This window comes from Endocarpon pusillum (assembly GCF_000464535.1).
Source record: "Endocarpon pusillum Z07020 unplaced genomic scaffold scaffold4550, whole genome shotgun sequence".
Lineage (NCBI taxonomy): Eukaryota > Fungi > Ascomycota > Eurotiomycetes > Verrucariales > Verrucariaceae > Endocarpon > Endocarpon pusillum.
The window spans coordinates 1-26,223 of NW_006916443.1; the positions used below are offsets into that span (position 1 = coordinate 1).

Below are 26,223 nucleotides of genomic sequence, written 5' to 3' on the forward strand. Positions count from 1 at the left end.
CTTCTGTAGAAAATTAACACTCTTTCTACACTCAAACGACGTCTGCCACGAGGTAAAGGAGGTAAAGTCTGGGAAGACACAAACAAGCTCACAGTAGTACTTAGTCACCTGGTTGTCGCTTGGACAAGCCAACAGAGAAAGCGCAATCATAAAATGTTTCATGTAAGATACTCAGATAATCAATGCCACGGGCTATAGAAATATTGGTGGTCTATTCTGTATCTGCTTGTTTGAGAAAAGGTAGCGAGACTCGCTGACTGGCTAAGGTTGTACATAGTAAGCAACAAAATGGCCCCCATATGGACGTTTCAGGTCTCAACGCTAAAGCTTCAGCCACTTTTCCTGCAAGGGCGTCACTTGAATTGTTACCCAACCAACAGGGCAACCCCTTTCGATGCCAATCAAGCTGAGACCACAGCAATTACGGAGTATGGCGAGGCCTTTCCTGGCCCTCCAATTTGATGTAGTCTGACTGCGCTGTCAGAGACCTTTGGACTGTAAACTTGTTGAGTGCCGACGCTGCTGCCTGCAGCACTGGCTAGGGGAGAAGATCACCGTTGAACATTCCCTGTTTCGCGAGACTGGCTATGTCTAAGCCTCTGTTCCCTAGAGCTACACACTACCTACTGCTGCATCAACTGTCAAAGCCCCAATTCGCAACCGAACTCCATCACGGCTATATTTCCTTCATGGCCATTTAACAGCCTCTGCGCCCTCCTGACGGAATAGACTGTGCGGCAATACATCCCTCCCTTTCCCCTCCGCGAGTTTGAGCCTTCCCAAGCCGTCTTTTCATCTCGACCTGATGATTTCTCCTCTGCTGATGAAATCCTTAGCTTGATGCCCTCGCAAATATGTATCAAACTTACACGTACGTCAATTGAAGTTCTGGAGCTTCAATCTAGATTGACTGACCACGCAATAGAGACGATATTCCGCTGGAGCTTACCTCGTCCATGTATTCACCACTCGCTGCCAACGATGCGGAAAACGATCAACCAGCGCACCAAGAGGCAGTCTTTCTTGATGGAAAGACCACTCGACCAATACGCAGACCATTACTGACCGTAAGCTGGGCTGTCGGCGCCCTTGGGGCAGCCAGCTTGGCTTCCATTACTTTTGTAATCAACACAGTCGTCTTAATATGGGCTTTAAAGAAGTTCAAATTCGAACACGGAGTTGCCAAAGTCTTCGCCGGTGATTGCCACCAAGCAGAAACCATCAACACTTTGATCCATTTGGCTGTTAATGCCCTGAGCACAACGCTCCTCAGCGGCAGCAATTACTGCATGCAGATTCTTTGCGCCCCGACCAGGAAAGAGATTGATGAAGCTCATGCCAAAAATAGATGGTTAGACATTGGAGTTCCAAGCATGCGAAATCTTGAGACGGTTGCAGCTAGAAAAGTAGTCATATGGTGGTTACTTGGATTGAGCTCGATTCCCTTACATCTGATGTATAACTCGGTTTTTTTTTCCACGATTGCAGCCAACGAGTACGATGCCGTGTTTGCATATGAAAGTTTCATTGAAGGTGGTCCACAAGGCCTCTACTCTAAAGCGCAATTTGCCAACATCGAAGACATTCAGGCTCAAGCCAAAACATGGGATAGGCTTGAACCAATTGCCTGCATCAATTCCTACGCTACCGAGTTCCTCAGTACCAGAAGAAATTTGGTGGCTGTGATTCAACCCAAAACAAGCCCAGATGGTACCCCTCTTCGTTCAATGTCTGGGAATGGCTCAGTGGAACGAGTGATCTCGCATACATTTAGGTTCGATAACCAAAAGCCAGGCACCTTCGATTTCTATAACTGGATATGTGATGCCCCCGATGGCAACACTCGATACGGACTTGGTGCGTCAGAGATGTCGTCGAGCTATCCTTGTTCTTTGAAATTGTCCAAAATCAGAACGCATTCAGACCGCTGGCATTCGAATGGGTGGGACATCAAATACTGCCTGAGCGAGCCGGTTAAGGGTGAATGCAGCCTCAATTTCAGTCTGTCGATCGTCGTAATAGTCATAATCTGCAATTTTGGAAAATCTCTGCTCATGTTTCTTGTTGCCTTTGGCATCAGGGACACCCCTCTGATCACCATAGGGGATGCCGTTGACTCCTTCTTGAATAGCAACGATCCCACCACCGATGAAATGTGTCTAATCAGCAAGGACGCCATCAAGACTAAGGAGTGCGAGCACTATCACCGAGGATTAATAGATTTCAATGAAGAAGCATTTCGTGGCAAGAAGGGCTATAGCTTGTCAATTGGCGGAAAGGCGGATCCAATCAAATACCGACCAAACGTCAAGCGCTGGTTCAATGCTGCAAGCGGACCTAGGTGGTGGGGATGCGCCTTGTTGTCAGTACCCAGATTTGCTCCATTGCAGATAAAGCTTACCATCATAGATTTTACTTTTGCCTGGTTACAGTCTCAATTCTGTTCGGATATGGAATACTTATGGCGAACGATAAAAACACCAGAGATTTTTCATTCAAGGACCTCATCGATATGGGCATTGGTGCTGTCCACCCTACCACGCTCATTAGCGGATTGAGGTTGCATTCTATTGGCGGAACAACGCTCATGGCAAGCGTTCTAATGACTAACGTCTCACAGCCTATCCTCTCATTCTTTTACCTTCTATCAAATGGTATATTCACTTCGATGCTACTGGCTGACGAATGGTCCCACTTCGCCCACGAACGCAAAGCGCTTCGGTTATCGAAGCCTAAGCTCGGGCAACGCAGTACATATTTCCTCCAATTGCCATATAGATACGCAATCCCACTCCTCGTCCTGTCTGGTGTCCTACATTGGTCAGTTTCACAATCGATCTTTCTGGCGCAAGTGGCGTCCTTCGATAAAACGGGAAAGCTTGTGGACCCCGCTGCAATCTCGACTTGTGGGTATTCACCAATAGCGATTCTGATTACGATCGTGCTGGGATGTTGCCTGGCGGCTTCTATGACTTTGCTTGGTCTACGTCGCTATAAGCCTGGCATTCCGCTGGCTGGAAGCTGCAGCGCCGCTATTTCCGCTGCCTGTCACGGGCGCTCGGACGTCGACACGACAGCGCCATTACAATGGGGTGTCACGTCGAAGGAGGGGGAGGAAATTGGACACTGCGCGTTTTCTGATCATGATGTACACCTGCCCACAGAAGGCGCTCTATATGCTGGTTTGAGAAAGAGGATTTAGGTGGATGTCAAGGACAAATGGAGAAGTAGTGCATACTAATTATCGCGGAGTAGTGTGTCCCAACACGGCCCTGAGAATTTGTCGTCTGGCCTCCGGGCCGGCCCACTACAGGGGATTCCTGCCTCCTGAAACTGGCTTACACAGCCTAACTATCAGAAATGTTCCAAGAATGTCTCGCAAAACCAAATACCTGGTTTAACAGTATTTCATCACTCGATCTATCGATATTGTCTCCGTTGCAGTTGCTTGACAGAAGATCTGTGAACATACTTTGAAGATCTTGGAGTTCGCCGGGGCTTAACCATGTTATTCGGTATCCCTCCCAACCTCTTACAATTTAGTCATTGCCACCGGAAAACATGAAGCCTTACTTTATGCTGTTCACAGAAGAACCGGGTCAAGATATATGGCCCGTATCCGAAACATGGCTGTGGATGGATTTGCTAATGCGGTGGGTGGCCAGAAGAGATGGTTGTGGCAACAGGTCGAGAGGTTTGAAGACAAGACCATGGAGGAGGAAGAGGTCTGGTTGCTGGCTGTCAATGCAGCTGATCCCTCACTAACGTTTCACCGGCGCATTGAGGATGGAAGGATACTCCAGTTTCGCACACAATCTACACATAGGATGATCGTTGAGTTCCAAGCACTGAAGTGCCACTACAGAGTGACACCGTGCACTTTTCCTTCCTGCTTCACATTTCCCGTTCTTCCGGAGGAGAGGGGGCTTATCCATTACTGAAACACCTCCGAGCAGAATGTCTGCCTGTCAACCATCTTCGGCTTAACCTATATGGTTTTCGAAATCATTAACAGCAGAGGGTCAGGACTCAAGGTTACCCAAAATGCACAACACAGGACAACATAACATGACCCTTTGAGAAGCCCTACCAACCCCATAATCGGCTGCCGTGGCCTGGCCGCCTTTGTGATCGCGGTTGGTTTCCGCCACTACAAGGCTGACATCCTTCTAGCCGGAAGCTGTAGCGCTATTATCTCCACCCCTAGCATAGACACGATGGCGCCATTACAATGGGATGTCGTCCCTTAACGGCAGAGGAGGTGTTTAAAGTCAGACACTTCGCTTTTTCCAACCGACAGGGAGACATGCCTGTAGAAGGCGCTCTATATGCTGGTCTGAGAAAATGATTCAAGAGATGGAAGCAGCGTTTGCCAGTGCCAGCGTTCAGAGTGGGGTTCGGTTGCTTTGGTATGATCCGGCGAGAGATTCGGGATTGTTGGTTGTGTGTAGCCATGGTACCATGTTCTCCATGGATGAGGAAGGAAAAAAAACTTATTGGCATTGCCTGTTTAGGTTTGATCTACAGATCCTGTCATGGATTTTCATCTCAGAAACAAAGTCCGCCAAGACTTTTATCTTTTGATTTAAATGTCCTAAATATTTTAAATTAAAAAACATTTTTGTTAAGATTTAAATTTCCAAGTCTTGATTTAGTACTTTCCAAGCATTTGATTTGATTTATCTGATTCAGTTTGACTCAAATGGACACACTGTCAAACATTCCTATTCTTGCTTGCTTCATGTTGTTTGTGTGGCTGTAGGTTACACAGCTCAACCTCAAACAGCTACACTTCGGCATATAGCTGGAGCAGCTGCCATAAGCCTGGTAAGAGTAAGGGTAGAAAAGGATGGGGTTGTTGCCAACGTTGACTTTGAGCTCAGGCCATTGACACCGTGACCGTAATGCTCTAACTCCTGATTATTTCTTGGATCTTGAGCATTGAGGTTGCAGTTCACAACATTGTCTTCTTATCTAGGAGATTCTAGATTTTCCACCGAGGACGTGTTGTTCCCTGAATCTCTCTTGATACCCGAAGCTCAGCAAAGAGTATCGCGCTCCATTACTTAAGTCAGCTCGAGCAATTTCCCTGCCACAGCATCCCACTCATCATCCCACCTCTTCCCACTTTCTTGCAAAGCCCCGTCTTTCAGCTGCGCTAGACTCGTTCCATCATCTCCGAACAGCTCAGTCAAGTTCTCTACCAGCCCCTCCACGCTTGAAAAGCCCTTCCCATTGACACCCTCTGTAACGAGCTCCGGCCAAGCCTCGAACTGATCCCAACCCACCACAGGAAGTCCAGCACCAAACATATCCACGACTTTCATGGGTAGATCGACGCCACTACTGCTAGTGTGGAGGGAGACGCCTAGATCTGCGCATGCTAGGAGGGTGGCGTAGTCTTGTATGCTCAGCCATGCGGTGCGGATACGGGTCATTTCGAGGGCTCCTTCTGCCTCGAGCTGCTCGATACGGGAGACGTAGGCTGCTTTCTGGGGACCTTTGCCTGTGATGATGGCTAGAATCTCGGGAAGATGAGGGTGGGTCGTTAGAGCTTTGGTGGTGTAGATGCAGAGTGCTTCTAGGAGGATAGAGAAGTCTTCGTCGGGTGTCCAGGAGGTCGAAGAGACGAGGAGACGGGTCTTGCCACTTAAAATTGGGTCGGAGGCCTCGGAGAGTGGAAGAACAGACCCTAAGCTGGCTGCCCGGTCTTGTGGGTCGATGGGTCGAAAGTGGTTGGCTGGGCGGTCGTGGAGGGGTATGATGGGTGCACGTAGGTGAAACTCATCTCTAATGACACGAGCCATGGCGTTTGTGACGGTGAAATGTGCGGTAGCGCCTTGACTGAACATATGTTCGTACCATTTTGAGGTTTTCACCATCGGATGGGACGAACCGAGCTTCAGGCCAAGAATCGAATAGCCAAAATTGTGCCAATCAATGATCAGACGTGTGTGACGTAGGAAACAAACGATTTGAGCAATTGCCAGGGTAGGAATAGAAGGAGGATTCTTAAAGATAGGAATCAGCATGACTGTAACCAGCCCTCAGAACAGATCAGGATGACAGGAAAGAGTGATTGATACGTCAGGGGCCAATGCCTACCTGAATCATCATCCATTTTGACGGCTTTGTACGGTATCCAAGAACGATCCATAGTGACCATATCTGGAAGAGGACCTTCAATGGAGCACAAAACAAGAAGAGTAGTTTGTTGCTCGTTTGCCAGGCTATTGGTGATGACTGCAAGGGTATGATTGATATCCTGGGATTTGTAGTGACATCCGGATTAGGAATAGTGTCTGTAGATATACATCAGACACTGGCAGACCGCGGGTGGAAACTCGAGATACCACTGTAGCCAATGAGCTGGACATATCCTCCATGCTTTGCGATACTAGTAGCATGATATTGCATCCGAGGACTTCGCCCTATGTCTCCGAGGACGAGAATCTGGACATCGACACTGCTGGTCGACCGAGTCCCTGGGCCATTCTGGATAGAAGTGCGGTCTGAAATCTGCCCTCTGTATTGGGATGGGAGGCACAAAAGAATGATGGTAAAGATTGCTGATGTTACCACAGCAACAGTAATTAATGCTTGCAACATCTTCACCAGCGCCGAAGGCTCATGATGAACGACCAGAAACGCGTCACAAGTCTGCACTCAGTATCCAGTTCCCCTAAGCATCGTCTCAGATTCATAACACAGCACCGCAATGGCTATGCGTAGTGCAATTGGTTTTGCTGATTGGAGCCACCGAGGAGTTCCAGGCAGTCAAATGGTGGACTGAACGAACTTATGTAAGCAGGAATCGCGTTTCAGATTGGGAATCGTGTGGGCCAGCAGCAGGGATAAATGACTAGCAACTGCGGAGTACTAGCCACTGACATCAATCCTGCTAATCTCAGGGGCACAAGCTATCGCCATTTGCGGGCACATGATAATTCACGATCTTGTTCGCATTCTTCTCTCAAAAGGTGATTTGATGGTGGCTGCTTCAAGCGCTGCTCCTGTTGAAGCTTCATATACTCACGGAGCTGGCATCATGGTGGTGAAAACGTGCTACCAAGCCGAATGGTTGTTAGAAGGCTGGTCTAGATTGACACCATTCATCTGTACCGTCGGAAGGTGGTAGATGAACGATTCACGACGTTCTGCACGATGGCATCCGGGTTTACCGGGCCTCTGATTTCTACTGTTGAATCGTCTCAACATGTGCATAGCCACAGTCGCTCACAATCGCACCAGTGCAGCAGTCAACGTTCAGCAAGACCGTTTACCCTTCCTCGTATCCCCTCTGAACGATTTGACCCAGGATCAATAAACTATGATGGAAGGCCTCCAGGTCACGAAAGCCGCCAAAAGCATGGAGAAAACGGTATTATAAATCATGTTTCCTTTGCAGCGAACGGATCCATAAGCGCACCTTCCCACCAAACAAACGGACGACTCACAAGGTTATCCAAACAGGAAAAAGCTGCGGCCCAGGATCACCAACCAGAGGTTACTTCTCTTCCACACTCCTACAAGTTGCCTCGGGTTGAGGGCAAGGCCCAAATCAGTGCTGGCGGAATGGACCCGAACTCAAGGTAGGGCATTTTGCAAAATACAAGACTGGCAGAGTATGCTGACAACCATTAGACCTCGCAGCTACTTGCGCAGAGTCTTCTTCTCAAGTATTGTGCCCCTTCCGTACATACTCCTATCTTACTTCAATCCACGCCATACCGAACGATTCTCTACCACTACAAACTCCAACTTGCGCGAGTCCTCAATCAGCCAGATTTCGAATGACATCTTGATTAGCTTAATGCTAACGTCCTGCATCCTGCTTCTTCTGGGCACATTCGAAAAATGTAGAGGATATAATTCGCCTTCATACAATGCCAAGCCAGGGTTGAGCGTGGCAGGAGATACCAAGAAAGCATCCACCATTGGCCTGGACTTATGGACCGTTTTGAGAATACTTCGAAGAGCAGTTGGCATTGCAATACCTTATATCGCTGCCCTACAGCTTGGTGGCTTGGCTGTCTCTGTCCTGGTCTTGGTATCGATTTCATCAGGACTCGTCCCGAGGAATAAAGAGCATTTTAATTTGAGCCACGTTCATGGATGGAAAAATCTGCTAGCACAAAAGACTTGGACGCTCGCCTTCTCAATCTTTCTCTGCGTGACCGCGATTCACTATGGTTCTAGCTCTGGGCTCTCCGCTACAGCAGGTGTACTAGCTGTGATTGTATTTACCTTCTTCTGCAGTCCACCATATCTGGTTGAGGCTCCCCATGAGAGCTCTCTTACATCTCCACCAAACTCAGCAAATTTTACCCCAGCTGTCCCTTTTACGCCATGGAATGTAGCTGAGCCCTCATACCACCTGTCCGTCAAAATCAAAACCTCTCCATTGATTGCGACAGCCGAAGAGACCTCTCTTACATTACTCTCCGGAGCTCTTACAGCGGGGGCTGCCGGCATACTCTACCTCTTTAGCGAGTTTTCGGCTCTAACTGTTGAATCCTTCGCGATTCTGCTCGTGGTCGCTATGCTGACGATGTGGTCATTGGTGACGATGGAGACCTCCATGTTTCAAGAAGCGCTGGTCCCGCTTGCGACAGGCTTGGCTGCAGCAATCCTCGGCAACGCCATGACGCTATCAAAATTTGATACCCTTTGGCAAGATGCAATTCTTGGAGCCATGGCTTATATGGCTGTTCAGTTGGATGCCACCAGACCACAAGCTTCCCTTCATACGCATCCTATGTCAAGCGAGAAGCACATGCAACGGCGGGATAGAAACATTTCAGCTCCTACAAAGGTTCTGCTGCAATCCACGAAGCGATACTCGTTATTACATGGAATATTGGCCGACAAGGATTCTCGTCGAATCTTCTATTTCATGCTGCTGAATCTGTCCTTCATGCTTGTGCAATCGACCTACGGAGTATTGACCGGTTCACTAGGGCTGATCAGTGATAGCATCCACATGTTCTTCGATTGTTTCGCGCTGTTGGTCGGTCTTTGTGCTGCTGTCATGAGTAAATGGCCTCCCAGCGTAAAATATCCATATGGCTATGGCAAAATGGATACCCTTGCTGGTTTTGGTAATGGGATCTTCCTGATGCTCATCAGCATCGAGATTATCTGGGAAGCTATCGAGCGACTGGTTGAAGGCTCTGATGTGAGTCGCACCATGGAGCTCCTCATTGTCAGCTCTCTTGGTCTGGGTGTCAACCTTGTTGGAATAATGGCTTTCGAACATGGACATGCACATGGACACGGTGGTCACGATCATAGCCATGGTGGACATTCTCATTCGCACGCTAGCCATGCTCATGACCACTCTGCTCCTTTAGCCTTGCCAGCACCATCAGCGGCAAAGTCAGAACAAGCACATCACCATGGTGGTGACAACATGTACGGCATCTATCTACATATCATGGCTGACGCACTTGGATCTGTGGCTGTCGTCATATCCACGTTATGTGTTCGCTACTTTGGATGGAGCGGATTCGACCCCCTCGCCTCTTGCGCTATAGCGATACTGATATTCGCATCTGCGGTTCCCCTTGTTTTCAGCAGTGGCAAAAAATTGCTCTTGTCCTTGCCCAGTGACGTTGAATATACCCTGAGAGACGTTCTTGCTGGTGTTAGCAAAATTCGTGGTGTAGTTGGATATTCGGCACCAAAATTCTGGTTGGATGATATTGGCAAAAGGGACTCAGAGCCTGGACATGAGCATCATCATCATCACCCTCACGAAAATTCTCATAATCATCACCATCACCATCACCATCACCATCATCTTAATGAGCATCAACATGCCTTTGAGCATTCACACTCTCACCATCATGATGAAAACAACGATCACAGTCATCGCAGCGAACATGAGAATCAGAATCAGACAGTGCTCGGTGTGATCCACATCATCGCTTCACAACATGCAGATCTTGATGATGTCCGAGCTCGAGTGTCTGACTACTTGCAGAGCAAACACATGGATATTGTTGTTCAAGTCGAGCGTGATGGTGATATTAAATGTTGGTGTGGTGGTGGACAAAAAGCAGGCTGATGAAACCTGGATATGCATACTAGGTCCGCGTTCGCATGTTGATTGCATACATGTTTGGAGCATTGCTCATTAGGATACCCATTGGAACGAGACTTGATGTTGTTTTAGGCGTTTCGCTTTCCTTCTTCATTTTCGGACCGTACGGTCATTTCCTCTTTCCATTCCACAATTCCAGCTCTCCCTGCCCGGTGCGATCTTGGAGGCTGCATGAGTGAGTGTCAGGTACTGCCCTATTCTTTCTTGCTGAAGATGGTTTGTTCGACGTGCTTGCAGTGACAGCCTCGCCTGAACAGAGCCATATTCCTCTTTCTGCTCTTCCCCTTGATGAGAACATAAGCTCCCATTTTCTATCGTTCCGAATCTACATCCGCATCCACATCTATCATTTGCAGCTACATTTATTTCTCGCTTTTGCTATAGACCGCGCATTCGATTCGAATCGCAATACAGAATTGAAGAACCAATTCAATTCTGGGGAAGGGTTCATATCTCTTGTGCCAGAGAAGCCGACGATAGTGTTCTGAAACTCAACCCGATAATCGAGCAGTCACCTCCGGATACGGAAGTCCACCGTGATCCTCTCACATCTCCAAGAACATTCTACCTACATCTTTTTTTAGCTGTGGTGGTTATCTTGCTACAGGAAAAAAGCCGCAGAATGGCCATGCCCAGTTTCACTCCAACGATTAAGGAAGCGCCGATGGAGCAGACGCAGATCAAACAGGTGGGACAAGGTGTGTGGAGATTAGTTTATCGGCTGAGTCATAACAGGAACCGGGTACTGTCGAAGTCTTCAAACATATGCCTACTCCAAGCATGGGTCCGGAACGCCCAGCAGGAGAAGCTCGAGGAGAAAGCAAGATCGAAGATGATGGGATTTGCTGCCTGCACTGCGGAAACATAATTGATGGACGTGCTCACTATGGCTTCTATACCGATTGTGCCTACCTTGCCAAGAAAAGATGTCCCGTCTGTCGCCAGATGGCTGGAGACCTCGGCACACATGAAGAGACATTCCGAGCCTGGCCCCTTGCGATGCACTGCAAATGGCTGCGATAGCACGAACGCCTTTACGGAGGAGGGTCTGTCACAGCACATGCAAAGGGGCCATCCCGCAGTATTTAGCCGTGAACGGAGCAAGAAGAGAAGACAGCAACGAAGTCCAGCCGAATATTTCGCACGCATGGCCACCGTTCATGGTCGGAAGCTAGACCTGTGCTGTTGTTGAGTGCGAGCTGGATAAGATGACGAGGATGATGGGTTACTTCCGTCGTACTGATGAAGTGTGAGAGCGAGAGAGAGTCAACTGGGACTCACCGGGCTTAAAGGAGAAGACATCGGTCCTTGGCTTGGGAATATATCCTCCTCCTACCGAGGCCAGTCTATGTACGGCTGTTACACTTGCCATCTATTCACTGCTTACTTAGCAAGAAAACGGAATCAGTTACTTGGCTCCAAAGCGGATTGAAGACTCTCCTCCCACTGTCATCTCCCTGAACAAGAGAACAGGCCCTAGATATTGCTTTATATAGCTCCTGCGAATGTCAAATATCCAAACTATCGTCGACTCAACTGAGATATGGAAGACTATTCCCTCCCAATTCCCGCAGCACCCAAACAACCAAGCCCCCACGTAGTCGCGACCGAGAAAGCAGCCGAGAAGAAAATCCGCAATCCATTCCATTCCCTCCATCCGCCCATCTCTCCATCACTCCAAGTTCCACGAGGCAAACTCCCTCCACCAGCTGCAGGTGGCAAGAAGTGCTGCTGCAAATTCTCCTCCTGACTCGTTGATACTCCAGGCAGTGTAACTCTGTAACCACGGAACGCTTGCATCCACCCCGACGCCGTCGGTCGGTGCCCACCAGTGCCTACAGCTAAGTAACCACTTAGCCCGCCGCCAAATCTACACGAGGGTAGAAACCACATGCCTGTCTACCTGCCTGCCGGCCGTACGGGGTCTCACGGCTTACTTACCGTACAGTACAGTACAGTACAGTACATGGTTATTACTAACTTACTTCAATTATTCCCCGCTCCCTCTTCTCTTCTCGTCTACGGGCACAGACAAGTCCGGATTGCCCCCCCTTCGCACATGCTTGCACAACACACGGCAGGCAATGTGCGCATGCATGCATGCATGCATGCATACACGATGCCAGCTAGATACGATGGTTGAAGCCTATTCTAACTCGAAACTCGTAACTGGCAGTAAAGTTACGTGGTAAACCTTTCACATGCATGCCTCTATGTATGGAGTCCATTGCCCAGAAGAAAGAGGGGCATCAAATGCGGGATTTTCTTTTTTTTGGGGAGCTGGCCATGCGAGTTCAGAAAAAGGTTCTCTCGTTGAACCGGGGAGTGAGAGATGGAGATTTTATCTCCATGATAGGTCTACTGCTACTACTATCACTACCACTACAACGACGACGTTATTGACGACGACGGCGACATATTCCAGCAGATTCAAGAAACCCGATATGGCGACATCAACCACCCCCATTGCAGATTCTTCTCTCCCCTCCACAGCCAAAACAGTCATCTACGATCTCCCCACCCGAACCCTACATCTCCAACCCAACGCCCCCATCCCAACCCCCGACCCCACAAAAGGCGACCACCTGATCCGCGTCCAAACCACCGCCCTCTGCGCCCGTGAACTCGATTGGCCCTTCCTCTATCCCGACGCCATCTTCTCCGACAACCCGGAGAAACTGATCATACCGGGCTACGACCTCGGTGGCACTGTGGTCACTTCACCCCCTGGATCTCATTTTCAGCCAGGCGATGAGATCTATGCGCGCACTCCGGCGTCGCGGCCGGGAAACTGTAGGGAGTATACCATCGCCAGAACGGGAGAGATGGCGTTGAAGCCGAAGAGTACGGATTGGGTCGAGACGGCTTGTGTGCCCTTGTCGGTTCTCACGGCTTGGCAGGCTTTGTTTGTGCATGGTGGGATAGAGGCGGAGGGGTTGGTTGAGAGGGCTTTGAGAGGAAGCGGCGGTAGTAGCAAGAAGAGGGTTCTTGTTACTGCTGCAGCGGGTGCAGTGGGTGTGTGGCTGGTGCAATTGGCGAGAATTGCAGGGTGTGAGGTTGTGGCGCAGATTGGGAGTCTGGAGAACGATAAATTTATTCGAAGTTTCGGCGCGTCACAGACGATCAACTACAAGGAAGTGAGTCTGAAGCAATGGGTTGAGATGGACGGTAACAATGAGGTGGATATTGCTATTGACTTAATTGGAGGGAAGACGTTGGAAGAGTGCTGGTATTGCGTTAAGGATGGAGGAACGTTAATCAGTATTATCGGACCGCCGGAAACGAGGAAGCCGGATGGTTGGGAGGAGATGAGGGAGGGGAAGAAAGACGTGAAAAGCGTCTTTTTCATTATGGAACCAATTGGTTCGCAGTTGACGGAAGTTTCGAAGCTGATAGACGAAGGGCAGTGTAAGCCTGTCCTGGATAGTGTTTGGGACTTGGAGGAGACCGAGAAGGCATTTGAGAGGTTGAACTCCGGGAATCATAGGGGGAAGATTGTGGTCAAGATCGCTCAGTAGGATTGTAGCCGTGGGAATGGGGCGGTGTCGTGTCCTCACCACTTCTATAAGTTCCAGCAGTTATGTGTTTTTACTTCACCGCGGCATGGTTGAGGTCATGGCCTGGTCTACTATTGAAGGCATAGACTCTGGTACACAGTCAGTTCACATTCTGCTAATATCTGGATTGTGGAAGTTGAACCTCTCTGGATCTCAATGTTACTTAGTTTCGGAAGTTCATGATGTGTAGGGCTGACTGTTGCGCTGCACGGCGCCACACAGCAGAAAACCTCAGTATCAGGTTTTCAAAGACATGCCACAAGATTCTTTCTCGCTGGTGCGTTTTTGGAAGGCTCATTTCGGGATGTTGGGTGTGCCATTTTTACATCCAAAAAGTCCAACTTGCAGTGGGCTTAAAGTTGCTGTAATTTATCACGGGTAGCTGCGAAGCGAAGGTTGGTTTTGATTGAGTGGTCAGTACGCCCTGGGTGACGCTGCTCAGTGTCGAGTCTTTCGACTGTTTCTTAGAGGCATAGACGCAGAGGAGATATTGGAATCCATTGATTTGAGCGATGCAATTGATGGTAGCTTCTCCCTTGTAGTCGAACACAGCTCGACTCCGCTCAGCTTCCATAGCGAATCCATCAATGATAGAGGGATTGCCTGCACGGAAGTAGAGCCAAAGGTGGCGTCCAGTCTCAATTGCGCTCCTGTTGCTGCACAGATGGATTATTCCAGAGCCCATGCCTCTGAATCGTTGATATTCTCACCAAGCTTTTCCAACAACGCTGTCCGGCACTAACAGGCCACACGGTGTACATCTTGTGGTGGTAGATATCCAGTTAGGCGTGAAGACTCTGGAGAGAGATGCTGGAGCGACCATTTACAGTCGGCAGGGACTGTGGAGAAGATGCCCCAGGCAATTCGACTGCAGGCCCATGTGTACGTTGCGGAGATGAAGTCGAAGTCTTTGATGATAGCGGAGGTCTTGCACCGGTGTTGGCATTTATGCAAGCTTGTGATCTAACATCATGGAGTCATCTTCGAATGCGGTTTGAGGCCGTAACACGCGGACCTTTTGGACCTGGCTTTAGAGGTTTCTTCGTATAAGAGCAGTCGAAGCTGGCCTTGACACAAGTTAAGCAAGGCTCGGTGCCTGAGCACTTGATCTGTCAGGCATGAGCCTCGTGCCATGTCGTGACATTTTGATGCGAGCTGGACTACCTTGCGCAGCGAGCAGACGTCGCAAGCCCGAGGCTTGACCGTCTCGAAGATGTCTACAGGATGTAAAGATGATATCCACGACAACAAGACTACCAATTCCTTCATAACCTTCGTCTTTCTGTCCCCGCACCCAGACATGTGCATAATTCTACCCCACCGCCTCATGTAAGCCACTAATCCTGTCCAATTAGCTAGACTACGGTGCTCACCTTCAAGGGAGTGATTTATAAATACTCGAGTAAATGGCTCTTAAAGTTAAAGGCGCTCCGCCCTGGGCATGGAGCGGACATGTCCCCTGAACCAACATAGATACGGATCGTGGGGGCTGGAGAGGCTGGGCAATCAAAGAGCAGTTATGGTGCGCGGGACATATATTTGGCATCAATATCATGATATTTGTGATGAACGGGCAGTAATCAATTTTCTCACGGAAGCTATTGCGTATTGCTTAGCTATGGTATTCGAACGAGGTAGGAACAGCCAACCCTCAGTATCGTCCAAGCAAGTAGCTATCATGAAGCGAGTATTCCGTCCTTCTGTGGATTGGGTAACACGACCTCAAGCCTTTACTCCGTGCTACCATCTCACCAGCGGTACTGCTGGCGCCCTTGCATTTCCTTCACCTTGACCGTGATGCCAGGACCCCAGTGCACCCTCCGATCAAGTCCGCTCAGCCCTAGTCCTGCTCATCGTCGCGACGCTCCTCTCCCTTCTTTGCGTAGCCACAACGACCGCGCTGCCTGCAGAATCCATGGCCCTCGAATATCCTTAGTATCTTGTTTGGTAGCTTTCTGCTTTTGCACTGACGGTTCTTACAGGAGCATGCGCACTTGCAAAGCTTGGTGTTGTCATAGCCGCTCTTGACGCACTTGCAAGGACAGTGACAGCCCTTCGTCCCAGGCTGGCCATCGCCTGTGGGAAAAGATCCACCATCGCCTCCAGCAGTGGTGGGTCGAGTTTGAGTCGGAGTCGAAGGTCGAATACCCATACTAGCTTCTGATACTTGACTTCCGAAGACAGCCCGGCCGGCATCGGCAATAGTGGCGCGACTTGAGAAATGGCGCAGTTTGCGGCTTGACTTGGGTTGCTTGCGTATGTCTTCTGCCGTAGGATTCTTCACATTCATTGTTTCCGAAGCGCTTACAGAATCGAGACTACTGGGAGCAGCACGCATGTCTGAGCCGTCCTGCCTTGTTGGTGGTGCTGAGCGTGCTCTTGCACTGAGTAGTTTTTCTTCGGATACCCAGTCCAGGCTAACGAGGTCAGGCTCCGGTTTCAAAAAGTCGGTGGTATGTGTTGGAGGTTTTGGAGCGAATGTCGAAGCGATATGTTTCCGAATCTTGGCCACTGGCGAGGTTTGACCTCGGGCAGGTGGTCCTTCACAGCTCGTGTAGGAACCAAGAGCCTCAGGATCATTAGTAGGGTTACGGAAAGGACTTTGAAAGATGCCGATGGATGTCATAGTCTGTGCTGATGACATGGCGAATTGGTTGATGATAAGATTGACAACTGATGTTATCACGTAGAATAATGGATGGACGGCGTGTAGACTAGAAGATAGGTTACAGACCAGCTGCAGCGTTGAGAAAATATGTGTTGCGTGCAAATGAGGTGTTGGAAAGAAACGAGGATACGATCCAGGTGAATAGTGATGGGTTTATATGTAGCACATATGGTCAACACGTTTTGTCCTTGAAGGTGTATTAGGATTAGAGTAGTAGCCGAGAGAACACGAATCGTATCAAAAAGAAAAATAATATCGAGACATTCGTGTAGAGACATGATTGTGCGTACACAATGAAGATGCGTCTGGCAGCTGGGAACTGGATGGTTTCAAACTTGCCGTGATCTGGAAGGAACGTAAGCAGTTCTGATCTTTCCGCACAAACGACCAGGAAGCAATTGTGTGATTTGCAAGGACCTAGATTGCCCATTTCGGTCTGTCTCAAAGCATCTTCTACCTACCAATTCTTTGCTTGATACAATGGATCCAGCTATTAGCGAGACAATTAGACGACACAGAGACACAGTTTCACAGCTTGCACGCTAATTTGTCTTGGAACAGTCTTCTTTCTTCCCGCTGGTACTTTCTCAACTGCACAATGAGTCTTGAAATACTGGGAGAATGCCGCAAGCCAATATTTGCCATGTTTTTGTGCAAAGAGGATGTGGCAGATTTCTTTTTGAGACATAACTCACCTCCTTTCCAATGAACCGGATCTTGGAGTCGCTGTGAGCGTATGATGCTGTATGCTACGATGCTTCCATGCTGCTCCAGAACGGGGCAAGAGCATGCCCAGTCTACTTGCGGCTCACTGACATTGCACTTTGTCTCTTTGATGAGCCCGTTAAACATGGGATCATGCTCCAAAGCGCGAAAGATTCCCATCTCAGCTGCTCTTGTTGTGCAAGATACGACCGCAACGGACTGTAGCGTTGAGCAGAAGACCAGAGGACAGAAGACAGAAGACCAGAAAGAATTGCAGCTTCGCAGGCAAAGCAGACAGAGCCGACTAGTGCCGGCTGATCTTCGGCTGCCACTCACACTTCCACTTGCCAGCCGTACGGATACTACAGATGGGACGACCTACTAGCTACTGGCTGTCAACGCTCTACACCACTTACTATGTACTATGGCATCCCGCAACTGTATGCGTGCCTTGCGGAACAGTCATCCAATACCGCCCTTGGAAAGTTCAAGCACCATGTGGTGAGGTGACAGACGAATCAAGCATCCAAGAAGGGAACAAGATTCGAATCTGGATTCGCAGAACTCATGTAAGTCAATAATTTGATGACAAGCTGATGGGAGATCTATCTATCTGTCTTTGGGCACGTTCCCTACCATTAACTGGGAAAATACACACCCAATGACCCTCTCTTCGTAAACCACAAAGTGAACCTGTTTGAGGATACCTTATATTGGAGAAACAAAAGCTAGCAAAAAACCTACCTTCAGCAGCCTAAGGAAGCAAGAGCTCAGTTCAGGACGGGCACCCTGTTCGGCAGACGATGGCACCCTTGTGTGAATAGCGCAGCTCACCTATCATGGCCGTGCTACTTCCTCACCGTCCGTATATCACACCATCTGACGCTCTTCGTTCGACTCACCTTCGGAACACTCCCCTTCACCTTCCGACTGGCAGTACTGCCCCTCACCCGCCGAGTCCCATTGCAGATCTCCTCCTCCTTAGCCTTGGTCTCTGCCCTCTTCTTAGCCTCCTCGGCCTCGTCAGCATCCTCTCTTCTCTTTTCGGCCCGAGCCACGCTCTCGCATTTGACGCAATTCCAGTCTCGCCGAACCCAACACTCATGCGTACGACAGTACCACATATGGCCCTTCTTCGCACAGGAATTCTTGAAGATGCCGTTCTCGCATATGGGACAGTGGTGGGACGTTGGCATATTTAAGTCTGTGGGGCGAAACGTTTGCTGGAATGATACCTGTTTGGTCAGTGTAAAGGAGATTATTTGCCAGAGTGTGTTGGGGAAGTGCAGAAAAAACATCGATCTATCAAGGCAGTTTTATACTAAGCTTGGATATCAAAGAAAGACCACAAGGACATTGTGGGGATCAGCTCGGGTCACAAAGAGAGAAAGACCAACAAGGACATTGTGCAGATGATTGTGTGAATTGAAAATGGGAGAAAATGGAACAAAGGAATTGTCACTTGTGTGCGCCTCTCTACTAAGGCTAACGTTAATGTGTCGATCGCATGGTGGAATTGTCTGTTTCATTGAAGAGGGCTGGTTCGGTCTGGCCATCCTTCAATGGTCCTCTGTCGCTCAAGGCTGATAAGATATCAACAAACCATGGCCGCAATCTTCAGACACTCTCTGCTCCAAAACCTCCGCCGTTGCTGCTGATGGCAGCTCTTTCAGTGCCTGATCTAGTGCTGGCTTTTTTTGTTAGCTTGCGGCACACCCGAAGCGACATGAAAAAGGCAGAACGAGCTGAGGCTCAGGAAGGGCAACAAAAGGTGGCAATCCGTCTTCTTTCTGCCATACCATACGACACGACAGACAATGAAATCCTCTCCTACAACGCCTTCATCCTCGGAAAAACCCCCCATCAAAACCTTGTGATGGCTGGGACCCCAGGCATTCGAACACGTAAGAGTAGAAACTGTCCGGACAGGCCTCTATCAAGTCCTACCTCGAAGGCCCGGCAATGAACCGCTCCATTCCAATACCAACAGTGCCCTCGGAGTCCTGCAAACCATCATCATCCACCTGCCTGCAGGATGAAGATTTATGCTCGTTGAAATTCGCTTGTCTCCCTTTCTTCTTCCGCACCCCAAATTTCTTCGCCGAGAAGGACGGCGTACCCATCTCGCATTCCTCAAGGTTTGCCAGACAAAGAAAGTTTACATAGCTCATTTGACCGTTGTTGGTGACCAATGTCGCTCTGTAGGAAGCCTTGTCCCGCTGACCATGCCTGGATTGAATGGTAGGCAGTTCTTACAAGCTTTCGTATCTGTATCTTGCTGGACAGGGCTCTGATGATGTAGAAGTTTGCAATTACTAAGTAGTATTCACTCACACAACTCAGCAAGCTAGGTGGTATCGGGTGATATTACTGACTAATTAGCAGGACCGGCGCGTTCGCAAGATAACCCAAAAAACCGAGCGCCCGCCAGGTACGTTCTACGATATAATACTTAGTAAAGTGCCATCTCCTCAAACTCCTGCTCCTGCACTTGCTCCTGCACTTCCTCCTGCACTTCCTCCTGCACCAATTCTCTCACAAACTTCCCAGAGCTGGAAAAGAAAAACAATGGCGACCGCTTAGGGGGGCAAATAAACCCCCAAATCAGCAACCCCATCCAAAGCCGCCCAAAAGTCCACAAGCAGCCTCCTTGGCCTTTTCGAGAAACCCTCCCTCACTGCCCGCCTCCCCTTTGACATCGCGATGCCAATCCCCGACATCCACGAAATCCAACAAGACAAAACTCGCGGCGCGTCCCCCATGCACGGCCTTACACCGCTCCACCTGCGCCGCCACATCTGCTCGCGAATTCGTTCTCCCGGCCCTCAGCCGATCCGGGATCTTGATCCCGGGCGCAACCTCGACATTCAGGAAGTGATTGACGATGTACATGCGGCCGTCGGCGGAGGGGGTGTTGGGGGGCCGGTCGATCGAGCAGCTGGGGAAAGCAGGGTCGGTGACGCCGAAGGGGGTTTCGAAAAAATAGGGGAATTCAGGGAGGATGTAGGGGGGCCCTTCTTGGGGTTCGGCGCCGGAGTCTGCTCGTGGTTAGTTATCATCACGACGGAGGGCCTCCTGGGAAGAGACGGGTTGCGGATGGTTAGAGGTTCAGACGTACCCATGAAAACAACGACCCGCTTTCCCCTCGCGATCATATCGCTGAGGGTGGGCCAACTCTCCAGATCGCCCACCACCGCCTCCTTCTCCCCGGGCACGAAACAGTGTTTCTCAATCTCACTCTGCTTGAACGCTTCCCCGAAAGCCTGCATCGAGATCGCATCACCATTTGTCAACAGCAACGTCACCACCTCGTTCCCGTTCCCTTCTCTTTCGAGCCATGTCTTGATCTCCCCCAGCCAATCCTGTAATCGTCCTGCATCCTCCAGTAGGCAGTCGGTATGGCATAGCTGGATCGCGTTCGGGTCGTCTGGGGCGCGATGGGTCTGGGCTTGGAGCATGCGGACGCCGCGGTCGAGTTGGGCGGAAGTAGCGATGTTTTGGTTTTGGGAGGGTAAAGGCCCGATGAAGGGGGAGTCGTGGGACCCGATTTGGGGCGGGACGGAAGAGTACCGCGTTGTGCAGTGGGATGGGGAATTGTTACAAAGGAGAGCGCGGGATTGGCGGTGAAAAGAAAGAGAGAGGGCTGGGACAATGGCGGTCAGGAGAATGAGAAGGGTGTTGAAGAGGAGAGGCTTTGATAGACGCATGGTGAGAGATGACGATGGGCAACACGCGTCGTGCATGCGACTAGAAGATAGAAAAGACAGGAGTCGCGAAGCTTAGAATCTTGAATTCATAAGCTTCATGCGCACCAATATGTTAAAGCCATATCCAAGGAAAAAGGATGTTCAGGGGCACTGTTGCAGTCAGCTGCGCGTGGCAGGGGATGATGGTCAGTCGGACAAGGTCATCGTGTGGAGATCTAGGCACCTGAGACTTAGATTCTTGGTTATACATCCTTGGTTGGAGGCGAGGTGATGTGGATCAGCGACTGAAATAGCGTGCCATGTTTGAGATGACCTTGTTCTTCATGTAGGTTGTTTATGCACCCGAAGCTGAAGTGCATGCAGTGTGTGGCGCATGTGTCACGGACCGAACGGAGATCATCATCTTGGCATTATCCTTCTATGCAAGGCCCTTGAGCATTTTGATTCGATATGGGAAATGAGTCAGCTGGCGCAACGAAAATCAACCGAAAACAGGTTTGCTCACCAGTCGACTTGGAGGTAGACGTAATGCGATAGGGTCCTGGTCGGTGAACTCAGATAGTCTGCCTAGGCAAGTATCCTCTTCAGCAAGAGCATCAATTTCACCAAAGCCAGCTAGTCATGGGGGACGCTGACAAGGCAGTAAAGCATAGAGGAGAACAATCCTCACGGAACGTCCTTCGGGATTGAAAGGTGAAAGAAGGGTGGTATATTCTCCTCATTGTATCAATTGATCGAATCGGGTATTGATTCATTGACAAAGTCAACACCTTCGTCGCTGTTATTGTCTCGCTTCTGTCACAACGCCCTCGTATTCTCTGCCTTTGATATACTCTAATGTTCGGAAGAAATGTCGCTTCGGATTTTCCAGCGTGGCAGGGCTGCCTTCCTGGTTGGTGGAGAGGTTGGAATGGATCAGCTCGATCAGTCCATTTAGGTATTTTGTTGTAACCTGCACAATTCTTAATCAGTTGATGAGTTAACCGCCATTGCGCTCACCTCGACTTACCGTCTCATTCTGCTGGTCGAAATAGTAGACGTAGCGATTCAAGATTTCCACAAACAGCTCCACCGACACAGATGTGTCCATGCAAGCATCTGCAACGCGAAGCGCTCTTTGCAGGCACTCAAGGACACGCTTGCCATCGCGGTAGAGCTGAGGAAACTCATTAGCACGAGTCTGTGGGACCTCAACAACCAACTCACATTCTTCGCATCCTCTTCACCTCTGGCTGGAATCTCAATTCCCCACCACAGGTGGCTTGCTAGGTAAACCGCTCGACATTGATCCGGCTTCTTCAGAAGCTTGCTACCGTGTAATGCGGCCTTGGTAATCAGAGTATCATAGTTCTCTTTTCCAAAACCTCGGGTACTTTGCAGTGCTCCAGCAATTATACAAACAGCCTGAAATTGTGCCCGGCTGTCACTGATGCTGTCCTCATAAATTGTAAAGGCTTGAGCAAAGAACTCGTATGCAAATTCTTCAAATCCACACTGATCGGCTATCTGTCCGCAGGAGATGAAAAGTCGGAGGCAAAGTTCTGCCGAAGACGGCGAAACACGAGTGTAGAGAGTGGTGAGCGACTGATGCATAAAACGATATAAAGTAGAAGACTGAGTAGACCAGTTGTCTTCGTAGTGCTCCCGTGATTTGTATTTCCGAGCGAGTGACCATGATGATGTTATCAGTGCTGGGCTGGTATATCTGATGCGTTCATTTCCGGCGTCATATGCTTTGCGTAACTGCTGGAGGAGCTTCGAGAAATCAGTCACCTCCAACGACCGTGTTCACCACATGCAGCTCACCTGAAGTTGTGTGTCATTGTCGGAGGCTTGCACAAGATGAACTATCCTTGCGAGCCAGCCCTGTTCCTCAAGGGTCTCATCGGTTTCGCCACCTCTTTGTCTGGCACCGAGACCTGGGTACCCACTTGGCTGTTGGATACCTTCCCTGATCAAGACTTTCAGTAACGACAGGACGCCTTCAAGTTGTTCCGATGTTGATATTTTGACACGATTTCGGAGGATGCTTCTGGCGATCTCACCGGCCACAGCCCTGCGGGTCGAGTATGTTTGTGAGGAGAAAAGGGGAATGTAATTGGGAAGCACAAGAGCCGTGAAGAGCGAATAGTAAGTTCTAATGGGCGCCAGTAGAAGGTTGAGCATATTAGACTGCGCTGCTGGTGAGTGAAGGTCTGGACTGTCCATGTATTCATTGGTTTTTTGGCTCGCGTATGACAATATCTGATCAACATATTCTACCCAGTATCAGTAAGGGATTGTACTTTGTCATAGACATCAAAATACCTAGTTTGTCTGGGTATATGTTACTTCGACATATTAGCCATATTCAACATCTCTGCGGTTTTGTCAAACTTACAGTGCGAGATTGACGAGTGACGTGAGTAAGCCCATTGTGTCTTGTATGCTAAGTCCCCTGGTCTTTACAAGACTGACGACCTGGTCGTAGAAGATCTCGTACAGCTTCACATCGGCCAGAATGCTTGGTTTGGAAGTTTTCGAAGCAGGAGTACTGTCGTCAATTTCGGTTGCTGTTGGCTCCTCTACTGATCCATTCGAACCCGAAACTTGCTCATTGGATTTGATGCCATTCACTTCATCAGCATCCTCTGTGCCATTAACCTTCTTGGGAGACTGAGGATTTGTTTCTTTTGCCAGCCGCATCTTCTCAAATAATCGACTAGTGGCCTCCTGCTCAGCCTTTTGCCTCTCTGTAGCTGATGCGTCTTCCTCCGCTTGCCGCTGCGCAAATGAGGATAGCCTATCCATTAGGCCGATGACGATCTTCTTCATATCAACATGTGGATTGAGCCTAGCAATCGCCGAGAGGATTTGATCTAGCGTATGCAAATGATACTCATCGGGAAACACCTTGGTGATGACTGGCAATTAAGTCAGGCTTCGCTCTTAGGGGTCATGGAAAACTCCTACCTTCAAGGAGGTATTCCTGGGCAAGAACGTCCCTACATGCCACGACTTGCTCCAGTAAAGGGGATAGAATGGTTTTTCTGTATGTCTCGAGGTCGACGAGCTGACTCAGTCGAACTAGATTGCTGCCAACCAACAGCTCTAGCTCTCTTCGTTCCTGCGTTCTCTGCTCCCTTTCACGTGAGTGACCCTGGTGCTGCCACCGTACCCATAGCTTGTTCATCTCTACAAAATTCGTCAAAACGAAGTTTATAGAGTCCTGAAGATTTCCTTGCGGGCCATCTCCTTCGCCTGTAGGCAGATAGTCCCTTGCTTGCCCGCTGAGGTAGTATCTCAAGAAGAGACCACGAATTGGATGCTGCACACCTCGGCTCATCTCCATCATGTCTTTCATGATCTCTTTCACCGGTGCATCCTCTACGGCCATGTAGACTGTGCCTACGGTGATCATAAGGTATAGCCTGGGTATGATGTTGCCCGCATATTGAACAAGTTCGTACAGATCGGCGAGATGGTTGACAGGATGGGACTCGCGGAGATACTCGGACAGGTGCCGAAGAGCATCGAAGACGGCCATGTAGAGTTCGTAGTATTGCTTCGGACCTAAAGTAGGCGTACGAAGCTCGGAAACAAGAGTAGAGCTTCGCGTTAAGTCAGCGCAATCAACATTTTCCAGAGAAAATTGGCTCGCACCCGCATTTCAGAGCGTCCATAAGCTTCCCTGGTGTTTCCAAGCATTTCCTCATGTGTGATGATTGCATCCGTACCACTCCCAGGGCCTCTTCAAGCAACCTCCCTTGGTCTTGCATCGCAGGAGGGGAGGACGCCATGACGGTAGTCCTGGAAGCCTGGCGCACTCGATGCTGTGCTGCTTGCAGAGAACGCCCGTCCGAGTAGCCTGCATCAGCTGTTTCAGCTCCAGTGGTATCTAAAGTGCATCGCCAGCTCTTTGTCTTTCCTCACACGATCATACCTGCAGGACTAACTAAGCTTCACCTGCCAGTGAAGCTTCATCAATCGACGTCTTGGCGATAAGGTGACTAAGCAGATTATGAAAAGAAAGCCGTCGTAGGAATCCTTTGATTAATTGCGAGCAACGTCAAAGGTGGATCAAATGCTCTCTATTATCGTCTATGTCTATTATCGATTATGTGCCTTTGGTCTTTAAGTGCTTAAATGTTCGTTGCCCACCAGCGCCTTCGCTGAGATCCCAATCAACTGCTTGACCTTTTTCCAATCTCCCATGAATCAAAACTATGCAAAGCTATTCCTGCTGTTTTGGTACAAAACCGATTCTCATTATATTCTTCATTTGTCCTGAATTCGTCGAGAGGTTTGTTCATCGCTCGTTGTTGCGCTCCGTTAAACTTTACCTGCCAAAGCCGGGCACCATGTTTTTTGCCACATCGATTGTAGGAACCTCGGTAGGGTTGACGACTTCCGAAACCTTAGGCAGTGTTGGCATTGGTGGTTTGTTCGCCAATGCAGCGGTGGTGCTGTTTGTAAAAAGTGTCCCGTTGTTGATCGTGCTGGATGGTGTCGAATGGTTCTTCCCTCTTAGTACCAAAGTATAAGTTCCATTCGAGGGTTGGCCGGTGAATGCGGCGGAGTCGGTGCCAATTATTGAAGAGTGTGTCTGATCTGCTGTTTTGGTGCTGCTTGTCTCGGAAGAAGACGATGCCTCTACCACCTTGTAATACGTTGTGTGCCACATTCCATTATCGTAGGGAGTGACCGATGGCGTCAAGGTAATGGTGACTTTGTCCGCAGTCGAAACGATAGTAGTCACCGTTGCGACACTTATGTCAACAGAAGGGGAGGCTTCTTTGACAGAGACTTGGGTGGTGACGGGTGTGGAGGTCGTGGTAATGGTGGTGATCGTTGTCGCTTGTGCCTCGGACTCGGTGACAATAGTAGTGGAGAGCAGGGTCTCTGTTACAGGTGGTATTGTCCTCGGTGGTTCGGTGACTGTCTGTGTAGAATCACTGGTAACGATCTGTGTCGTAGGTTGGGTAATTCCATCAGACTGGCCTCCATCCACAGGAACGACCGAATAAGGCGCCTTTCTTGGAGCAACTTGTCGCTCTTTGTGTGATCCTGAAAGCGGTAAGGCATCTGTGAAATGTAGAGCAAAGAAGATAGCAAGCAACGTGAACGGTGGGTTGAATTTCATGATGGTTATGGCTGCAGTGTCCTGTAATATGCTATGGTAGACTCTGGAATTGAGCACAGGAGATGGAAAGGGTGGAGAGTGTCACAATGTTTGCATGGGAGTGCACGCAGCATGCAATGAAAGAAATACATTATAGGAAGACATCCCTAAGCTACTGGGCATCTCGATGGCTGGAAGGTGTCGGAACATACTTTGTCGACTGATGTGTTGCTGGAACAGAAGAGGTTGGGACAACTTGAATGTACGTAGTAAATAATGCCAAGTCGTACCCAGCTTTATGGTGCATTGATTGGTCCGCAGCGCGGCTGGAAGCTGCGGGAAGCTGTGGCCTGCAGTGGCGCGAAAGTCCACTGCCAAGC

General features: G+C 49.5%; 9 protein-coding genes across 9 annotated transcripts; 4 read left to right on the forward strand and 5 right to left on the reverse strand.

The window, feature by feature from the left end:
- Positions 1 to 854: 854 nt before the first annotated feature.
- EPUS_08781 (uncharacterized protein) lies at positions 855 to 3,202 on the forward strand (the record flags this gene model as incomplete). Its single annotated transcript, XM_007805797.1, has 3 exons — positions 855 to 871; positions 926 to 2,362; positions 2,410 to 3,202. 3 exons carry the CDS (start codon positions 855 to 857, stop codon positions 3,200 to 3,202), a joined length of 2,247 nt encoding a protein of 748 aa, XP_007803988.1.
- A 1,864-nt stretch (positions 3,203 to 5,066) lies between these two features.
- On the reverse strand, positions 5,067 to 6,032 carry EPUS_08782 (uncharacterized protein; the record flags this gene model as incomplete). The annotated part of the gene is made up of 1 exon (XM_007805798.1): positions 5,067 to 6,032. One exon carries the CDS (start codon positions 6,030 to 6,032, stop codon positions 5,067 to 5,069), a length of 966 nt encoding a protein of 321 aa, XP_007803989.1.
- A 1,132-nt stretch (positions 6,033 to 7,164) lies between these two features.
- EPUS_08783 (uncharacterized protein) lies at positions 7,165 to 10,069 on the forward strand (the record flags this gene model as incomplete). The annotated part of the gene is made up of 2 exons (XM_007805799.1): positions 7,165 to 7,592; positions 7,645 to 10,069. 2 exons carry the CDS (start codon positions 7,165 to 7,167, stop codon positions 10,067 to 10,069), a joined length of 2,853 nt encoding a protein of 950 aa, XP_007803990.1.
- A 2,480-nt stretch (positions 10,070 to 12,549) lies between these two features.
- Positions 12,550 to 13,623, forward strand: EPUS_08784 (uncharacterized protein; the record flags this gene model as incomplete). The annotated part of the gene is made up of 1 exon (XM_007805800.1): positions 12,550 to 13,623. The coding sequence occupies one exon, from the start codon at positions 12,550 to 12,552 to the stop codon at positions 13,621 to 13,623; it is 1,074 nt and encodes a 357-aa protein (XP_007803991.1).
- A 1,879-nt stretch (positions 13,624 to 15,502) lies between these two features.
- On the reverse strand, positions 15,503 to 16,306 carry EPUS_08785 (uncharacterized protein; the record flags this gene model as incomplete). The annotated part of the gene is made up of 1 exon (XM_007805801.1): positions 15,503 to 16,306. One exon carries the CDS (start codon positions 16,304 to 16,306, stop codon positions 15,503 to 15,505), a length of 804 nt encoding a protein of 267 aa, XP_007803992.1.
- A 1,568-nt stretch (positions 16,307 to 17,874) lies between these two features.
- EPUS_08786 (uncharacterized protein) lies at positions 17,875 to 18,237 on the forward strand (the record flags this gene model as incomplete). Its single annotated transcript, XM_007805802.1, has 1 exon — positions 17,875 to 18,237. One exon carries the CDS (start codon positions 17,875 to 17,877, stop codon positions 18,235 to 18,237), a length of 363 nt encoding a protein of 120 aa, XP_007803993.1.
- Positions 18,238 to 19,639: 1,402 nt separating this feature from the next.
- Positions 19,640 to 20,742, reverse strand: EPUS_08787 (uncharacterized protein; the record flags this gene model as incomplete). The annotated part of the gene is made up of 2 exons (XM_007805803.1): positions 19,640 to 20,073; positions 20,154 to 20,742. 2 exons carry the CDS (start codon positions 20,740 to 20,742, stop codon positions 19,640 to 19,642), a joined length of 1,023 nt encoding a protein of 340 aa, XP_007803994.1.
- Positions 20,743 to 21,523: 781 nt separating this feature from the next.
- Positions 21,524 to 24,521, reverse strand: EPUS_08788 (uncharacterized protein; the record flags this gene model as incomplete). Its single annotated transcript, XM_007805804.1, has 8 exons — positions 21,524 to 21,694; positions 21,752 to 21,898; positions 21,949 to 22,497; positions 22,549 to 23,000; positions 23,050 to 23,072; positions 23,123 to 23,645; positions 23,695 to 24,332; positions 24,385 to 24,521. The coding sequence occupies 8 exons, from the start codon at positions 24,519 to 24,521 to the stop codon at positions 21,524 to 21,526; spliced, it is 2,640 nt and encodes an 879-aa protein (XP_007803995.1).
- Positions 24,522 to 25,060: 539 nt separating this feature from the next.
- On the reverse strand, positions 25,061 to 25,864 carry EPUS_08789 (uncharacterized protein; the record flags this gene model as incomplete). Its single annotated transcript, XM_007805805.1, has 1 exon — positions 25,061 to 25,864. The coding sequence occupies one exon, from the start codon at positions 25,862 to 25,864 to the stop codon at positions 25,061 to 25,063; it is 804 nt and encodes a 267-aa protein (XP_007803996.1).
- Between the last annotated feature and the right edge of the window lie 359 nt (positions 25,865 to 26,223).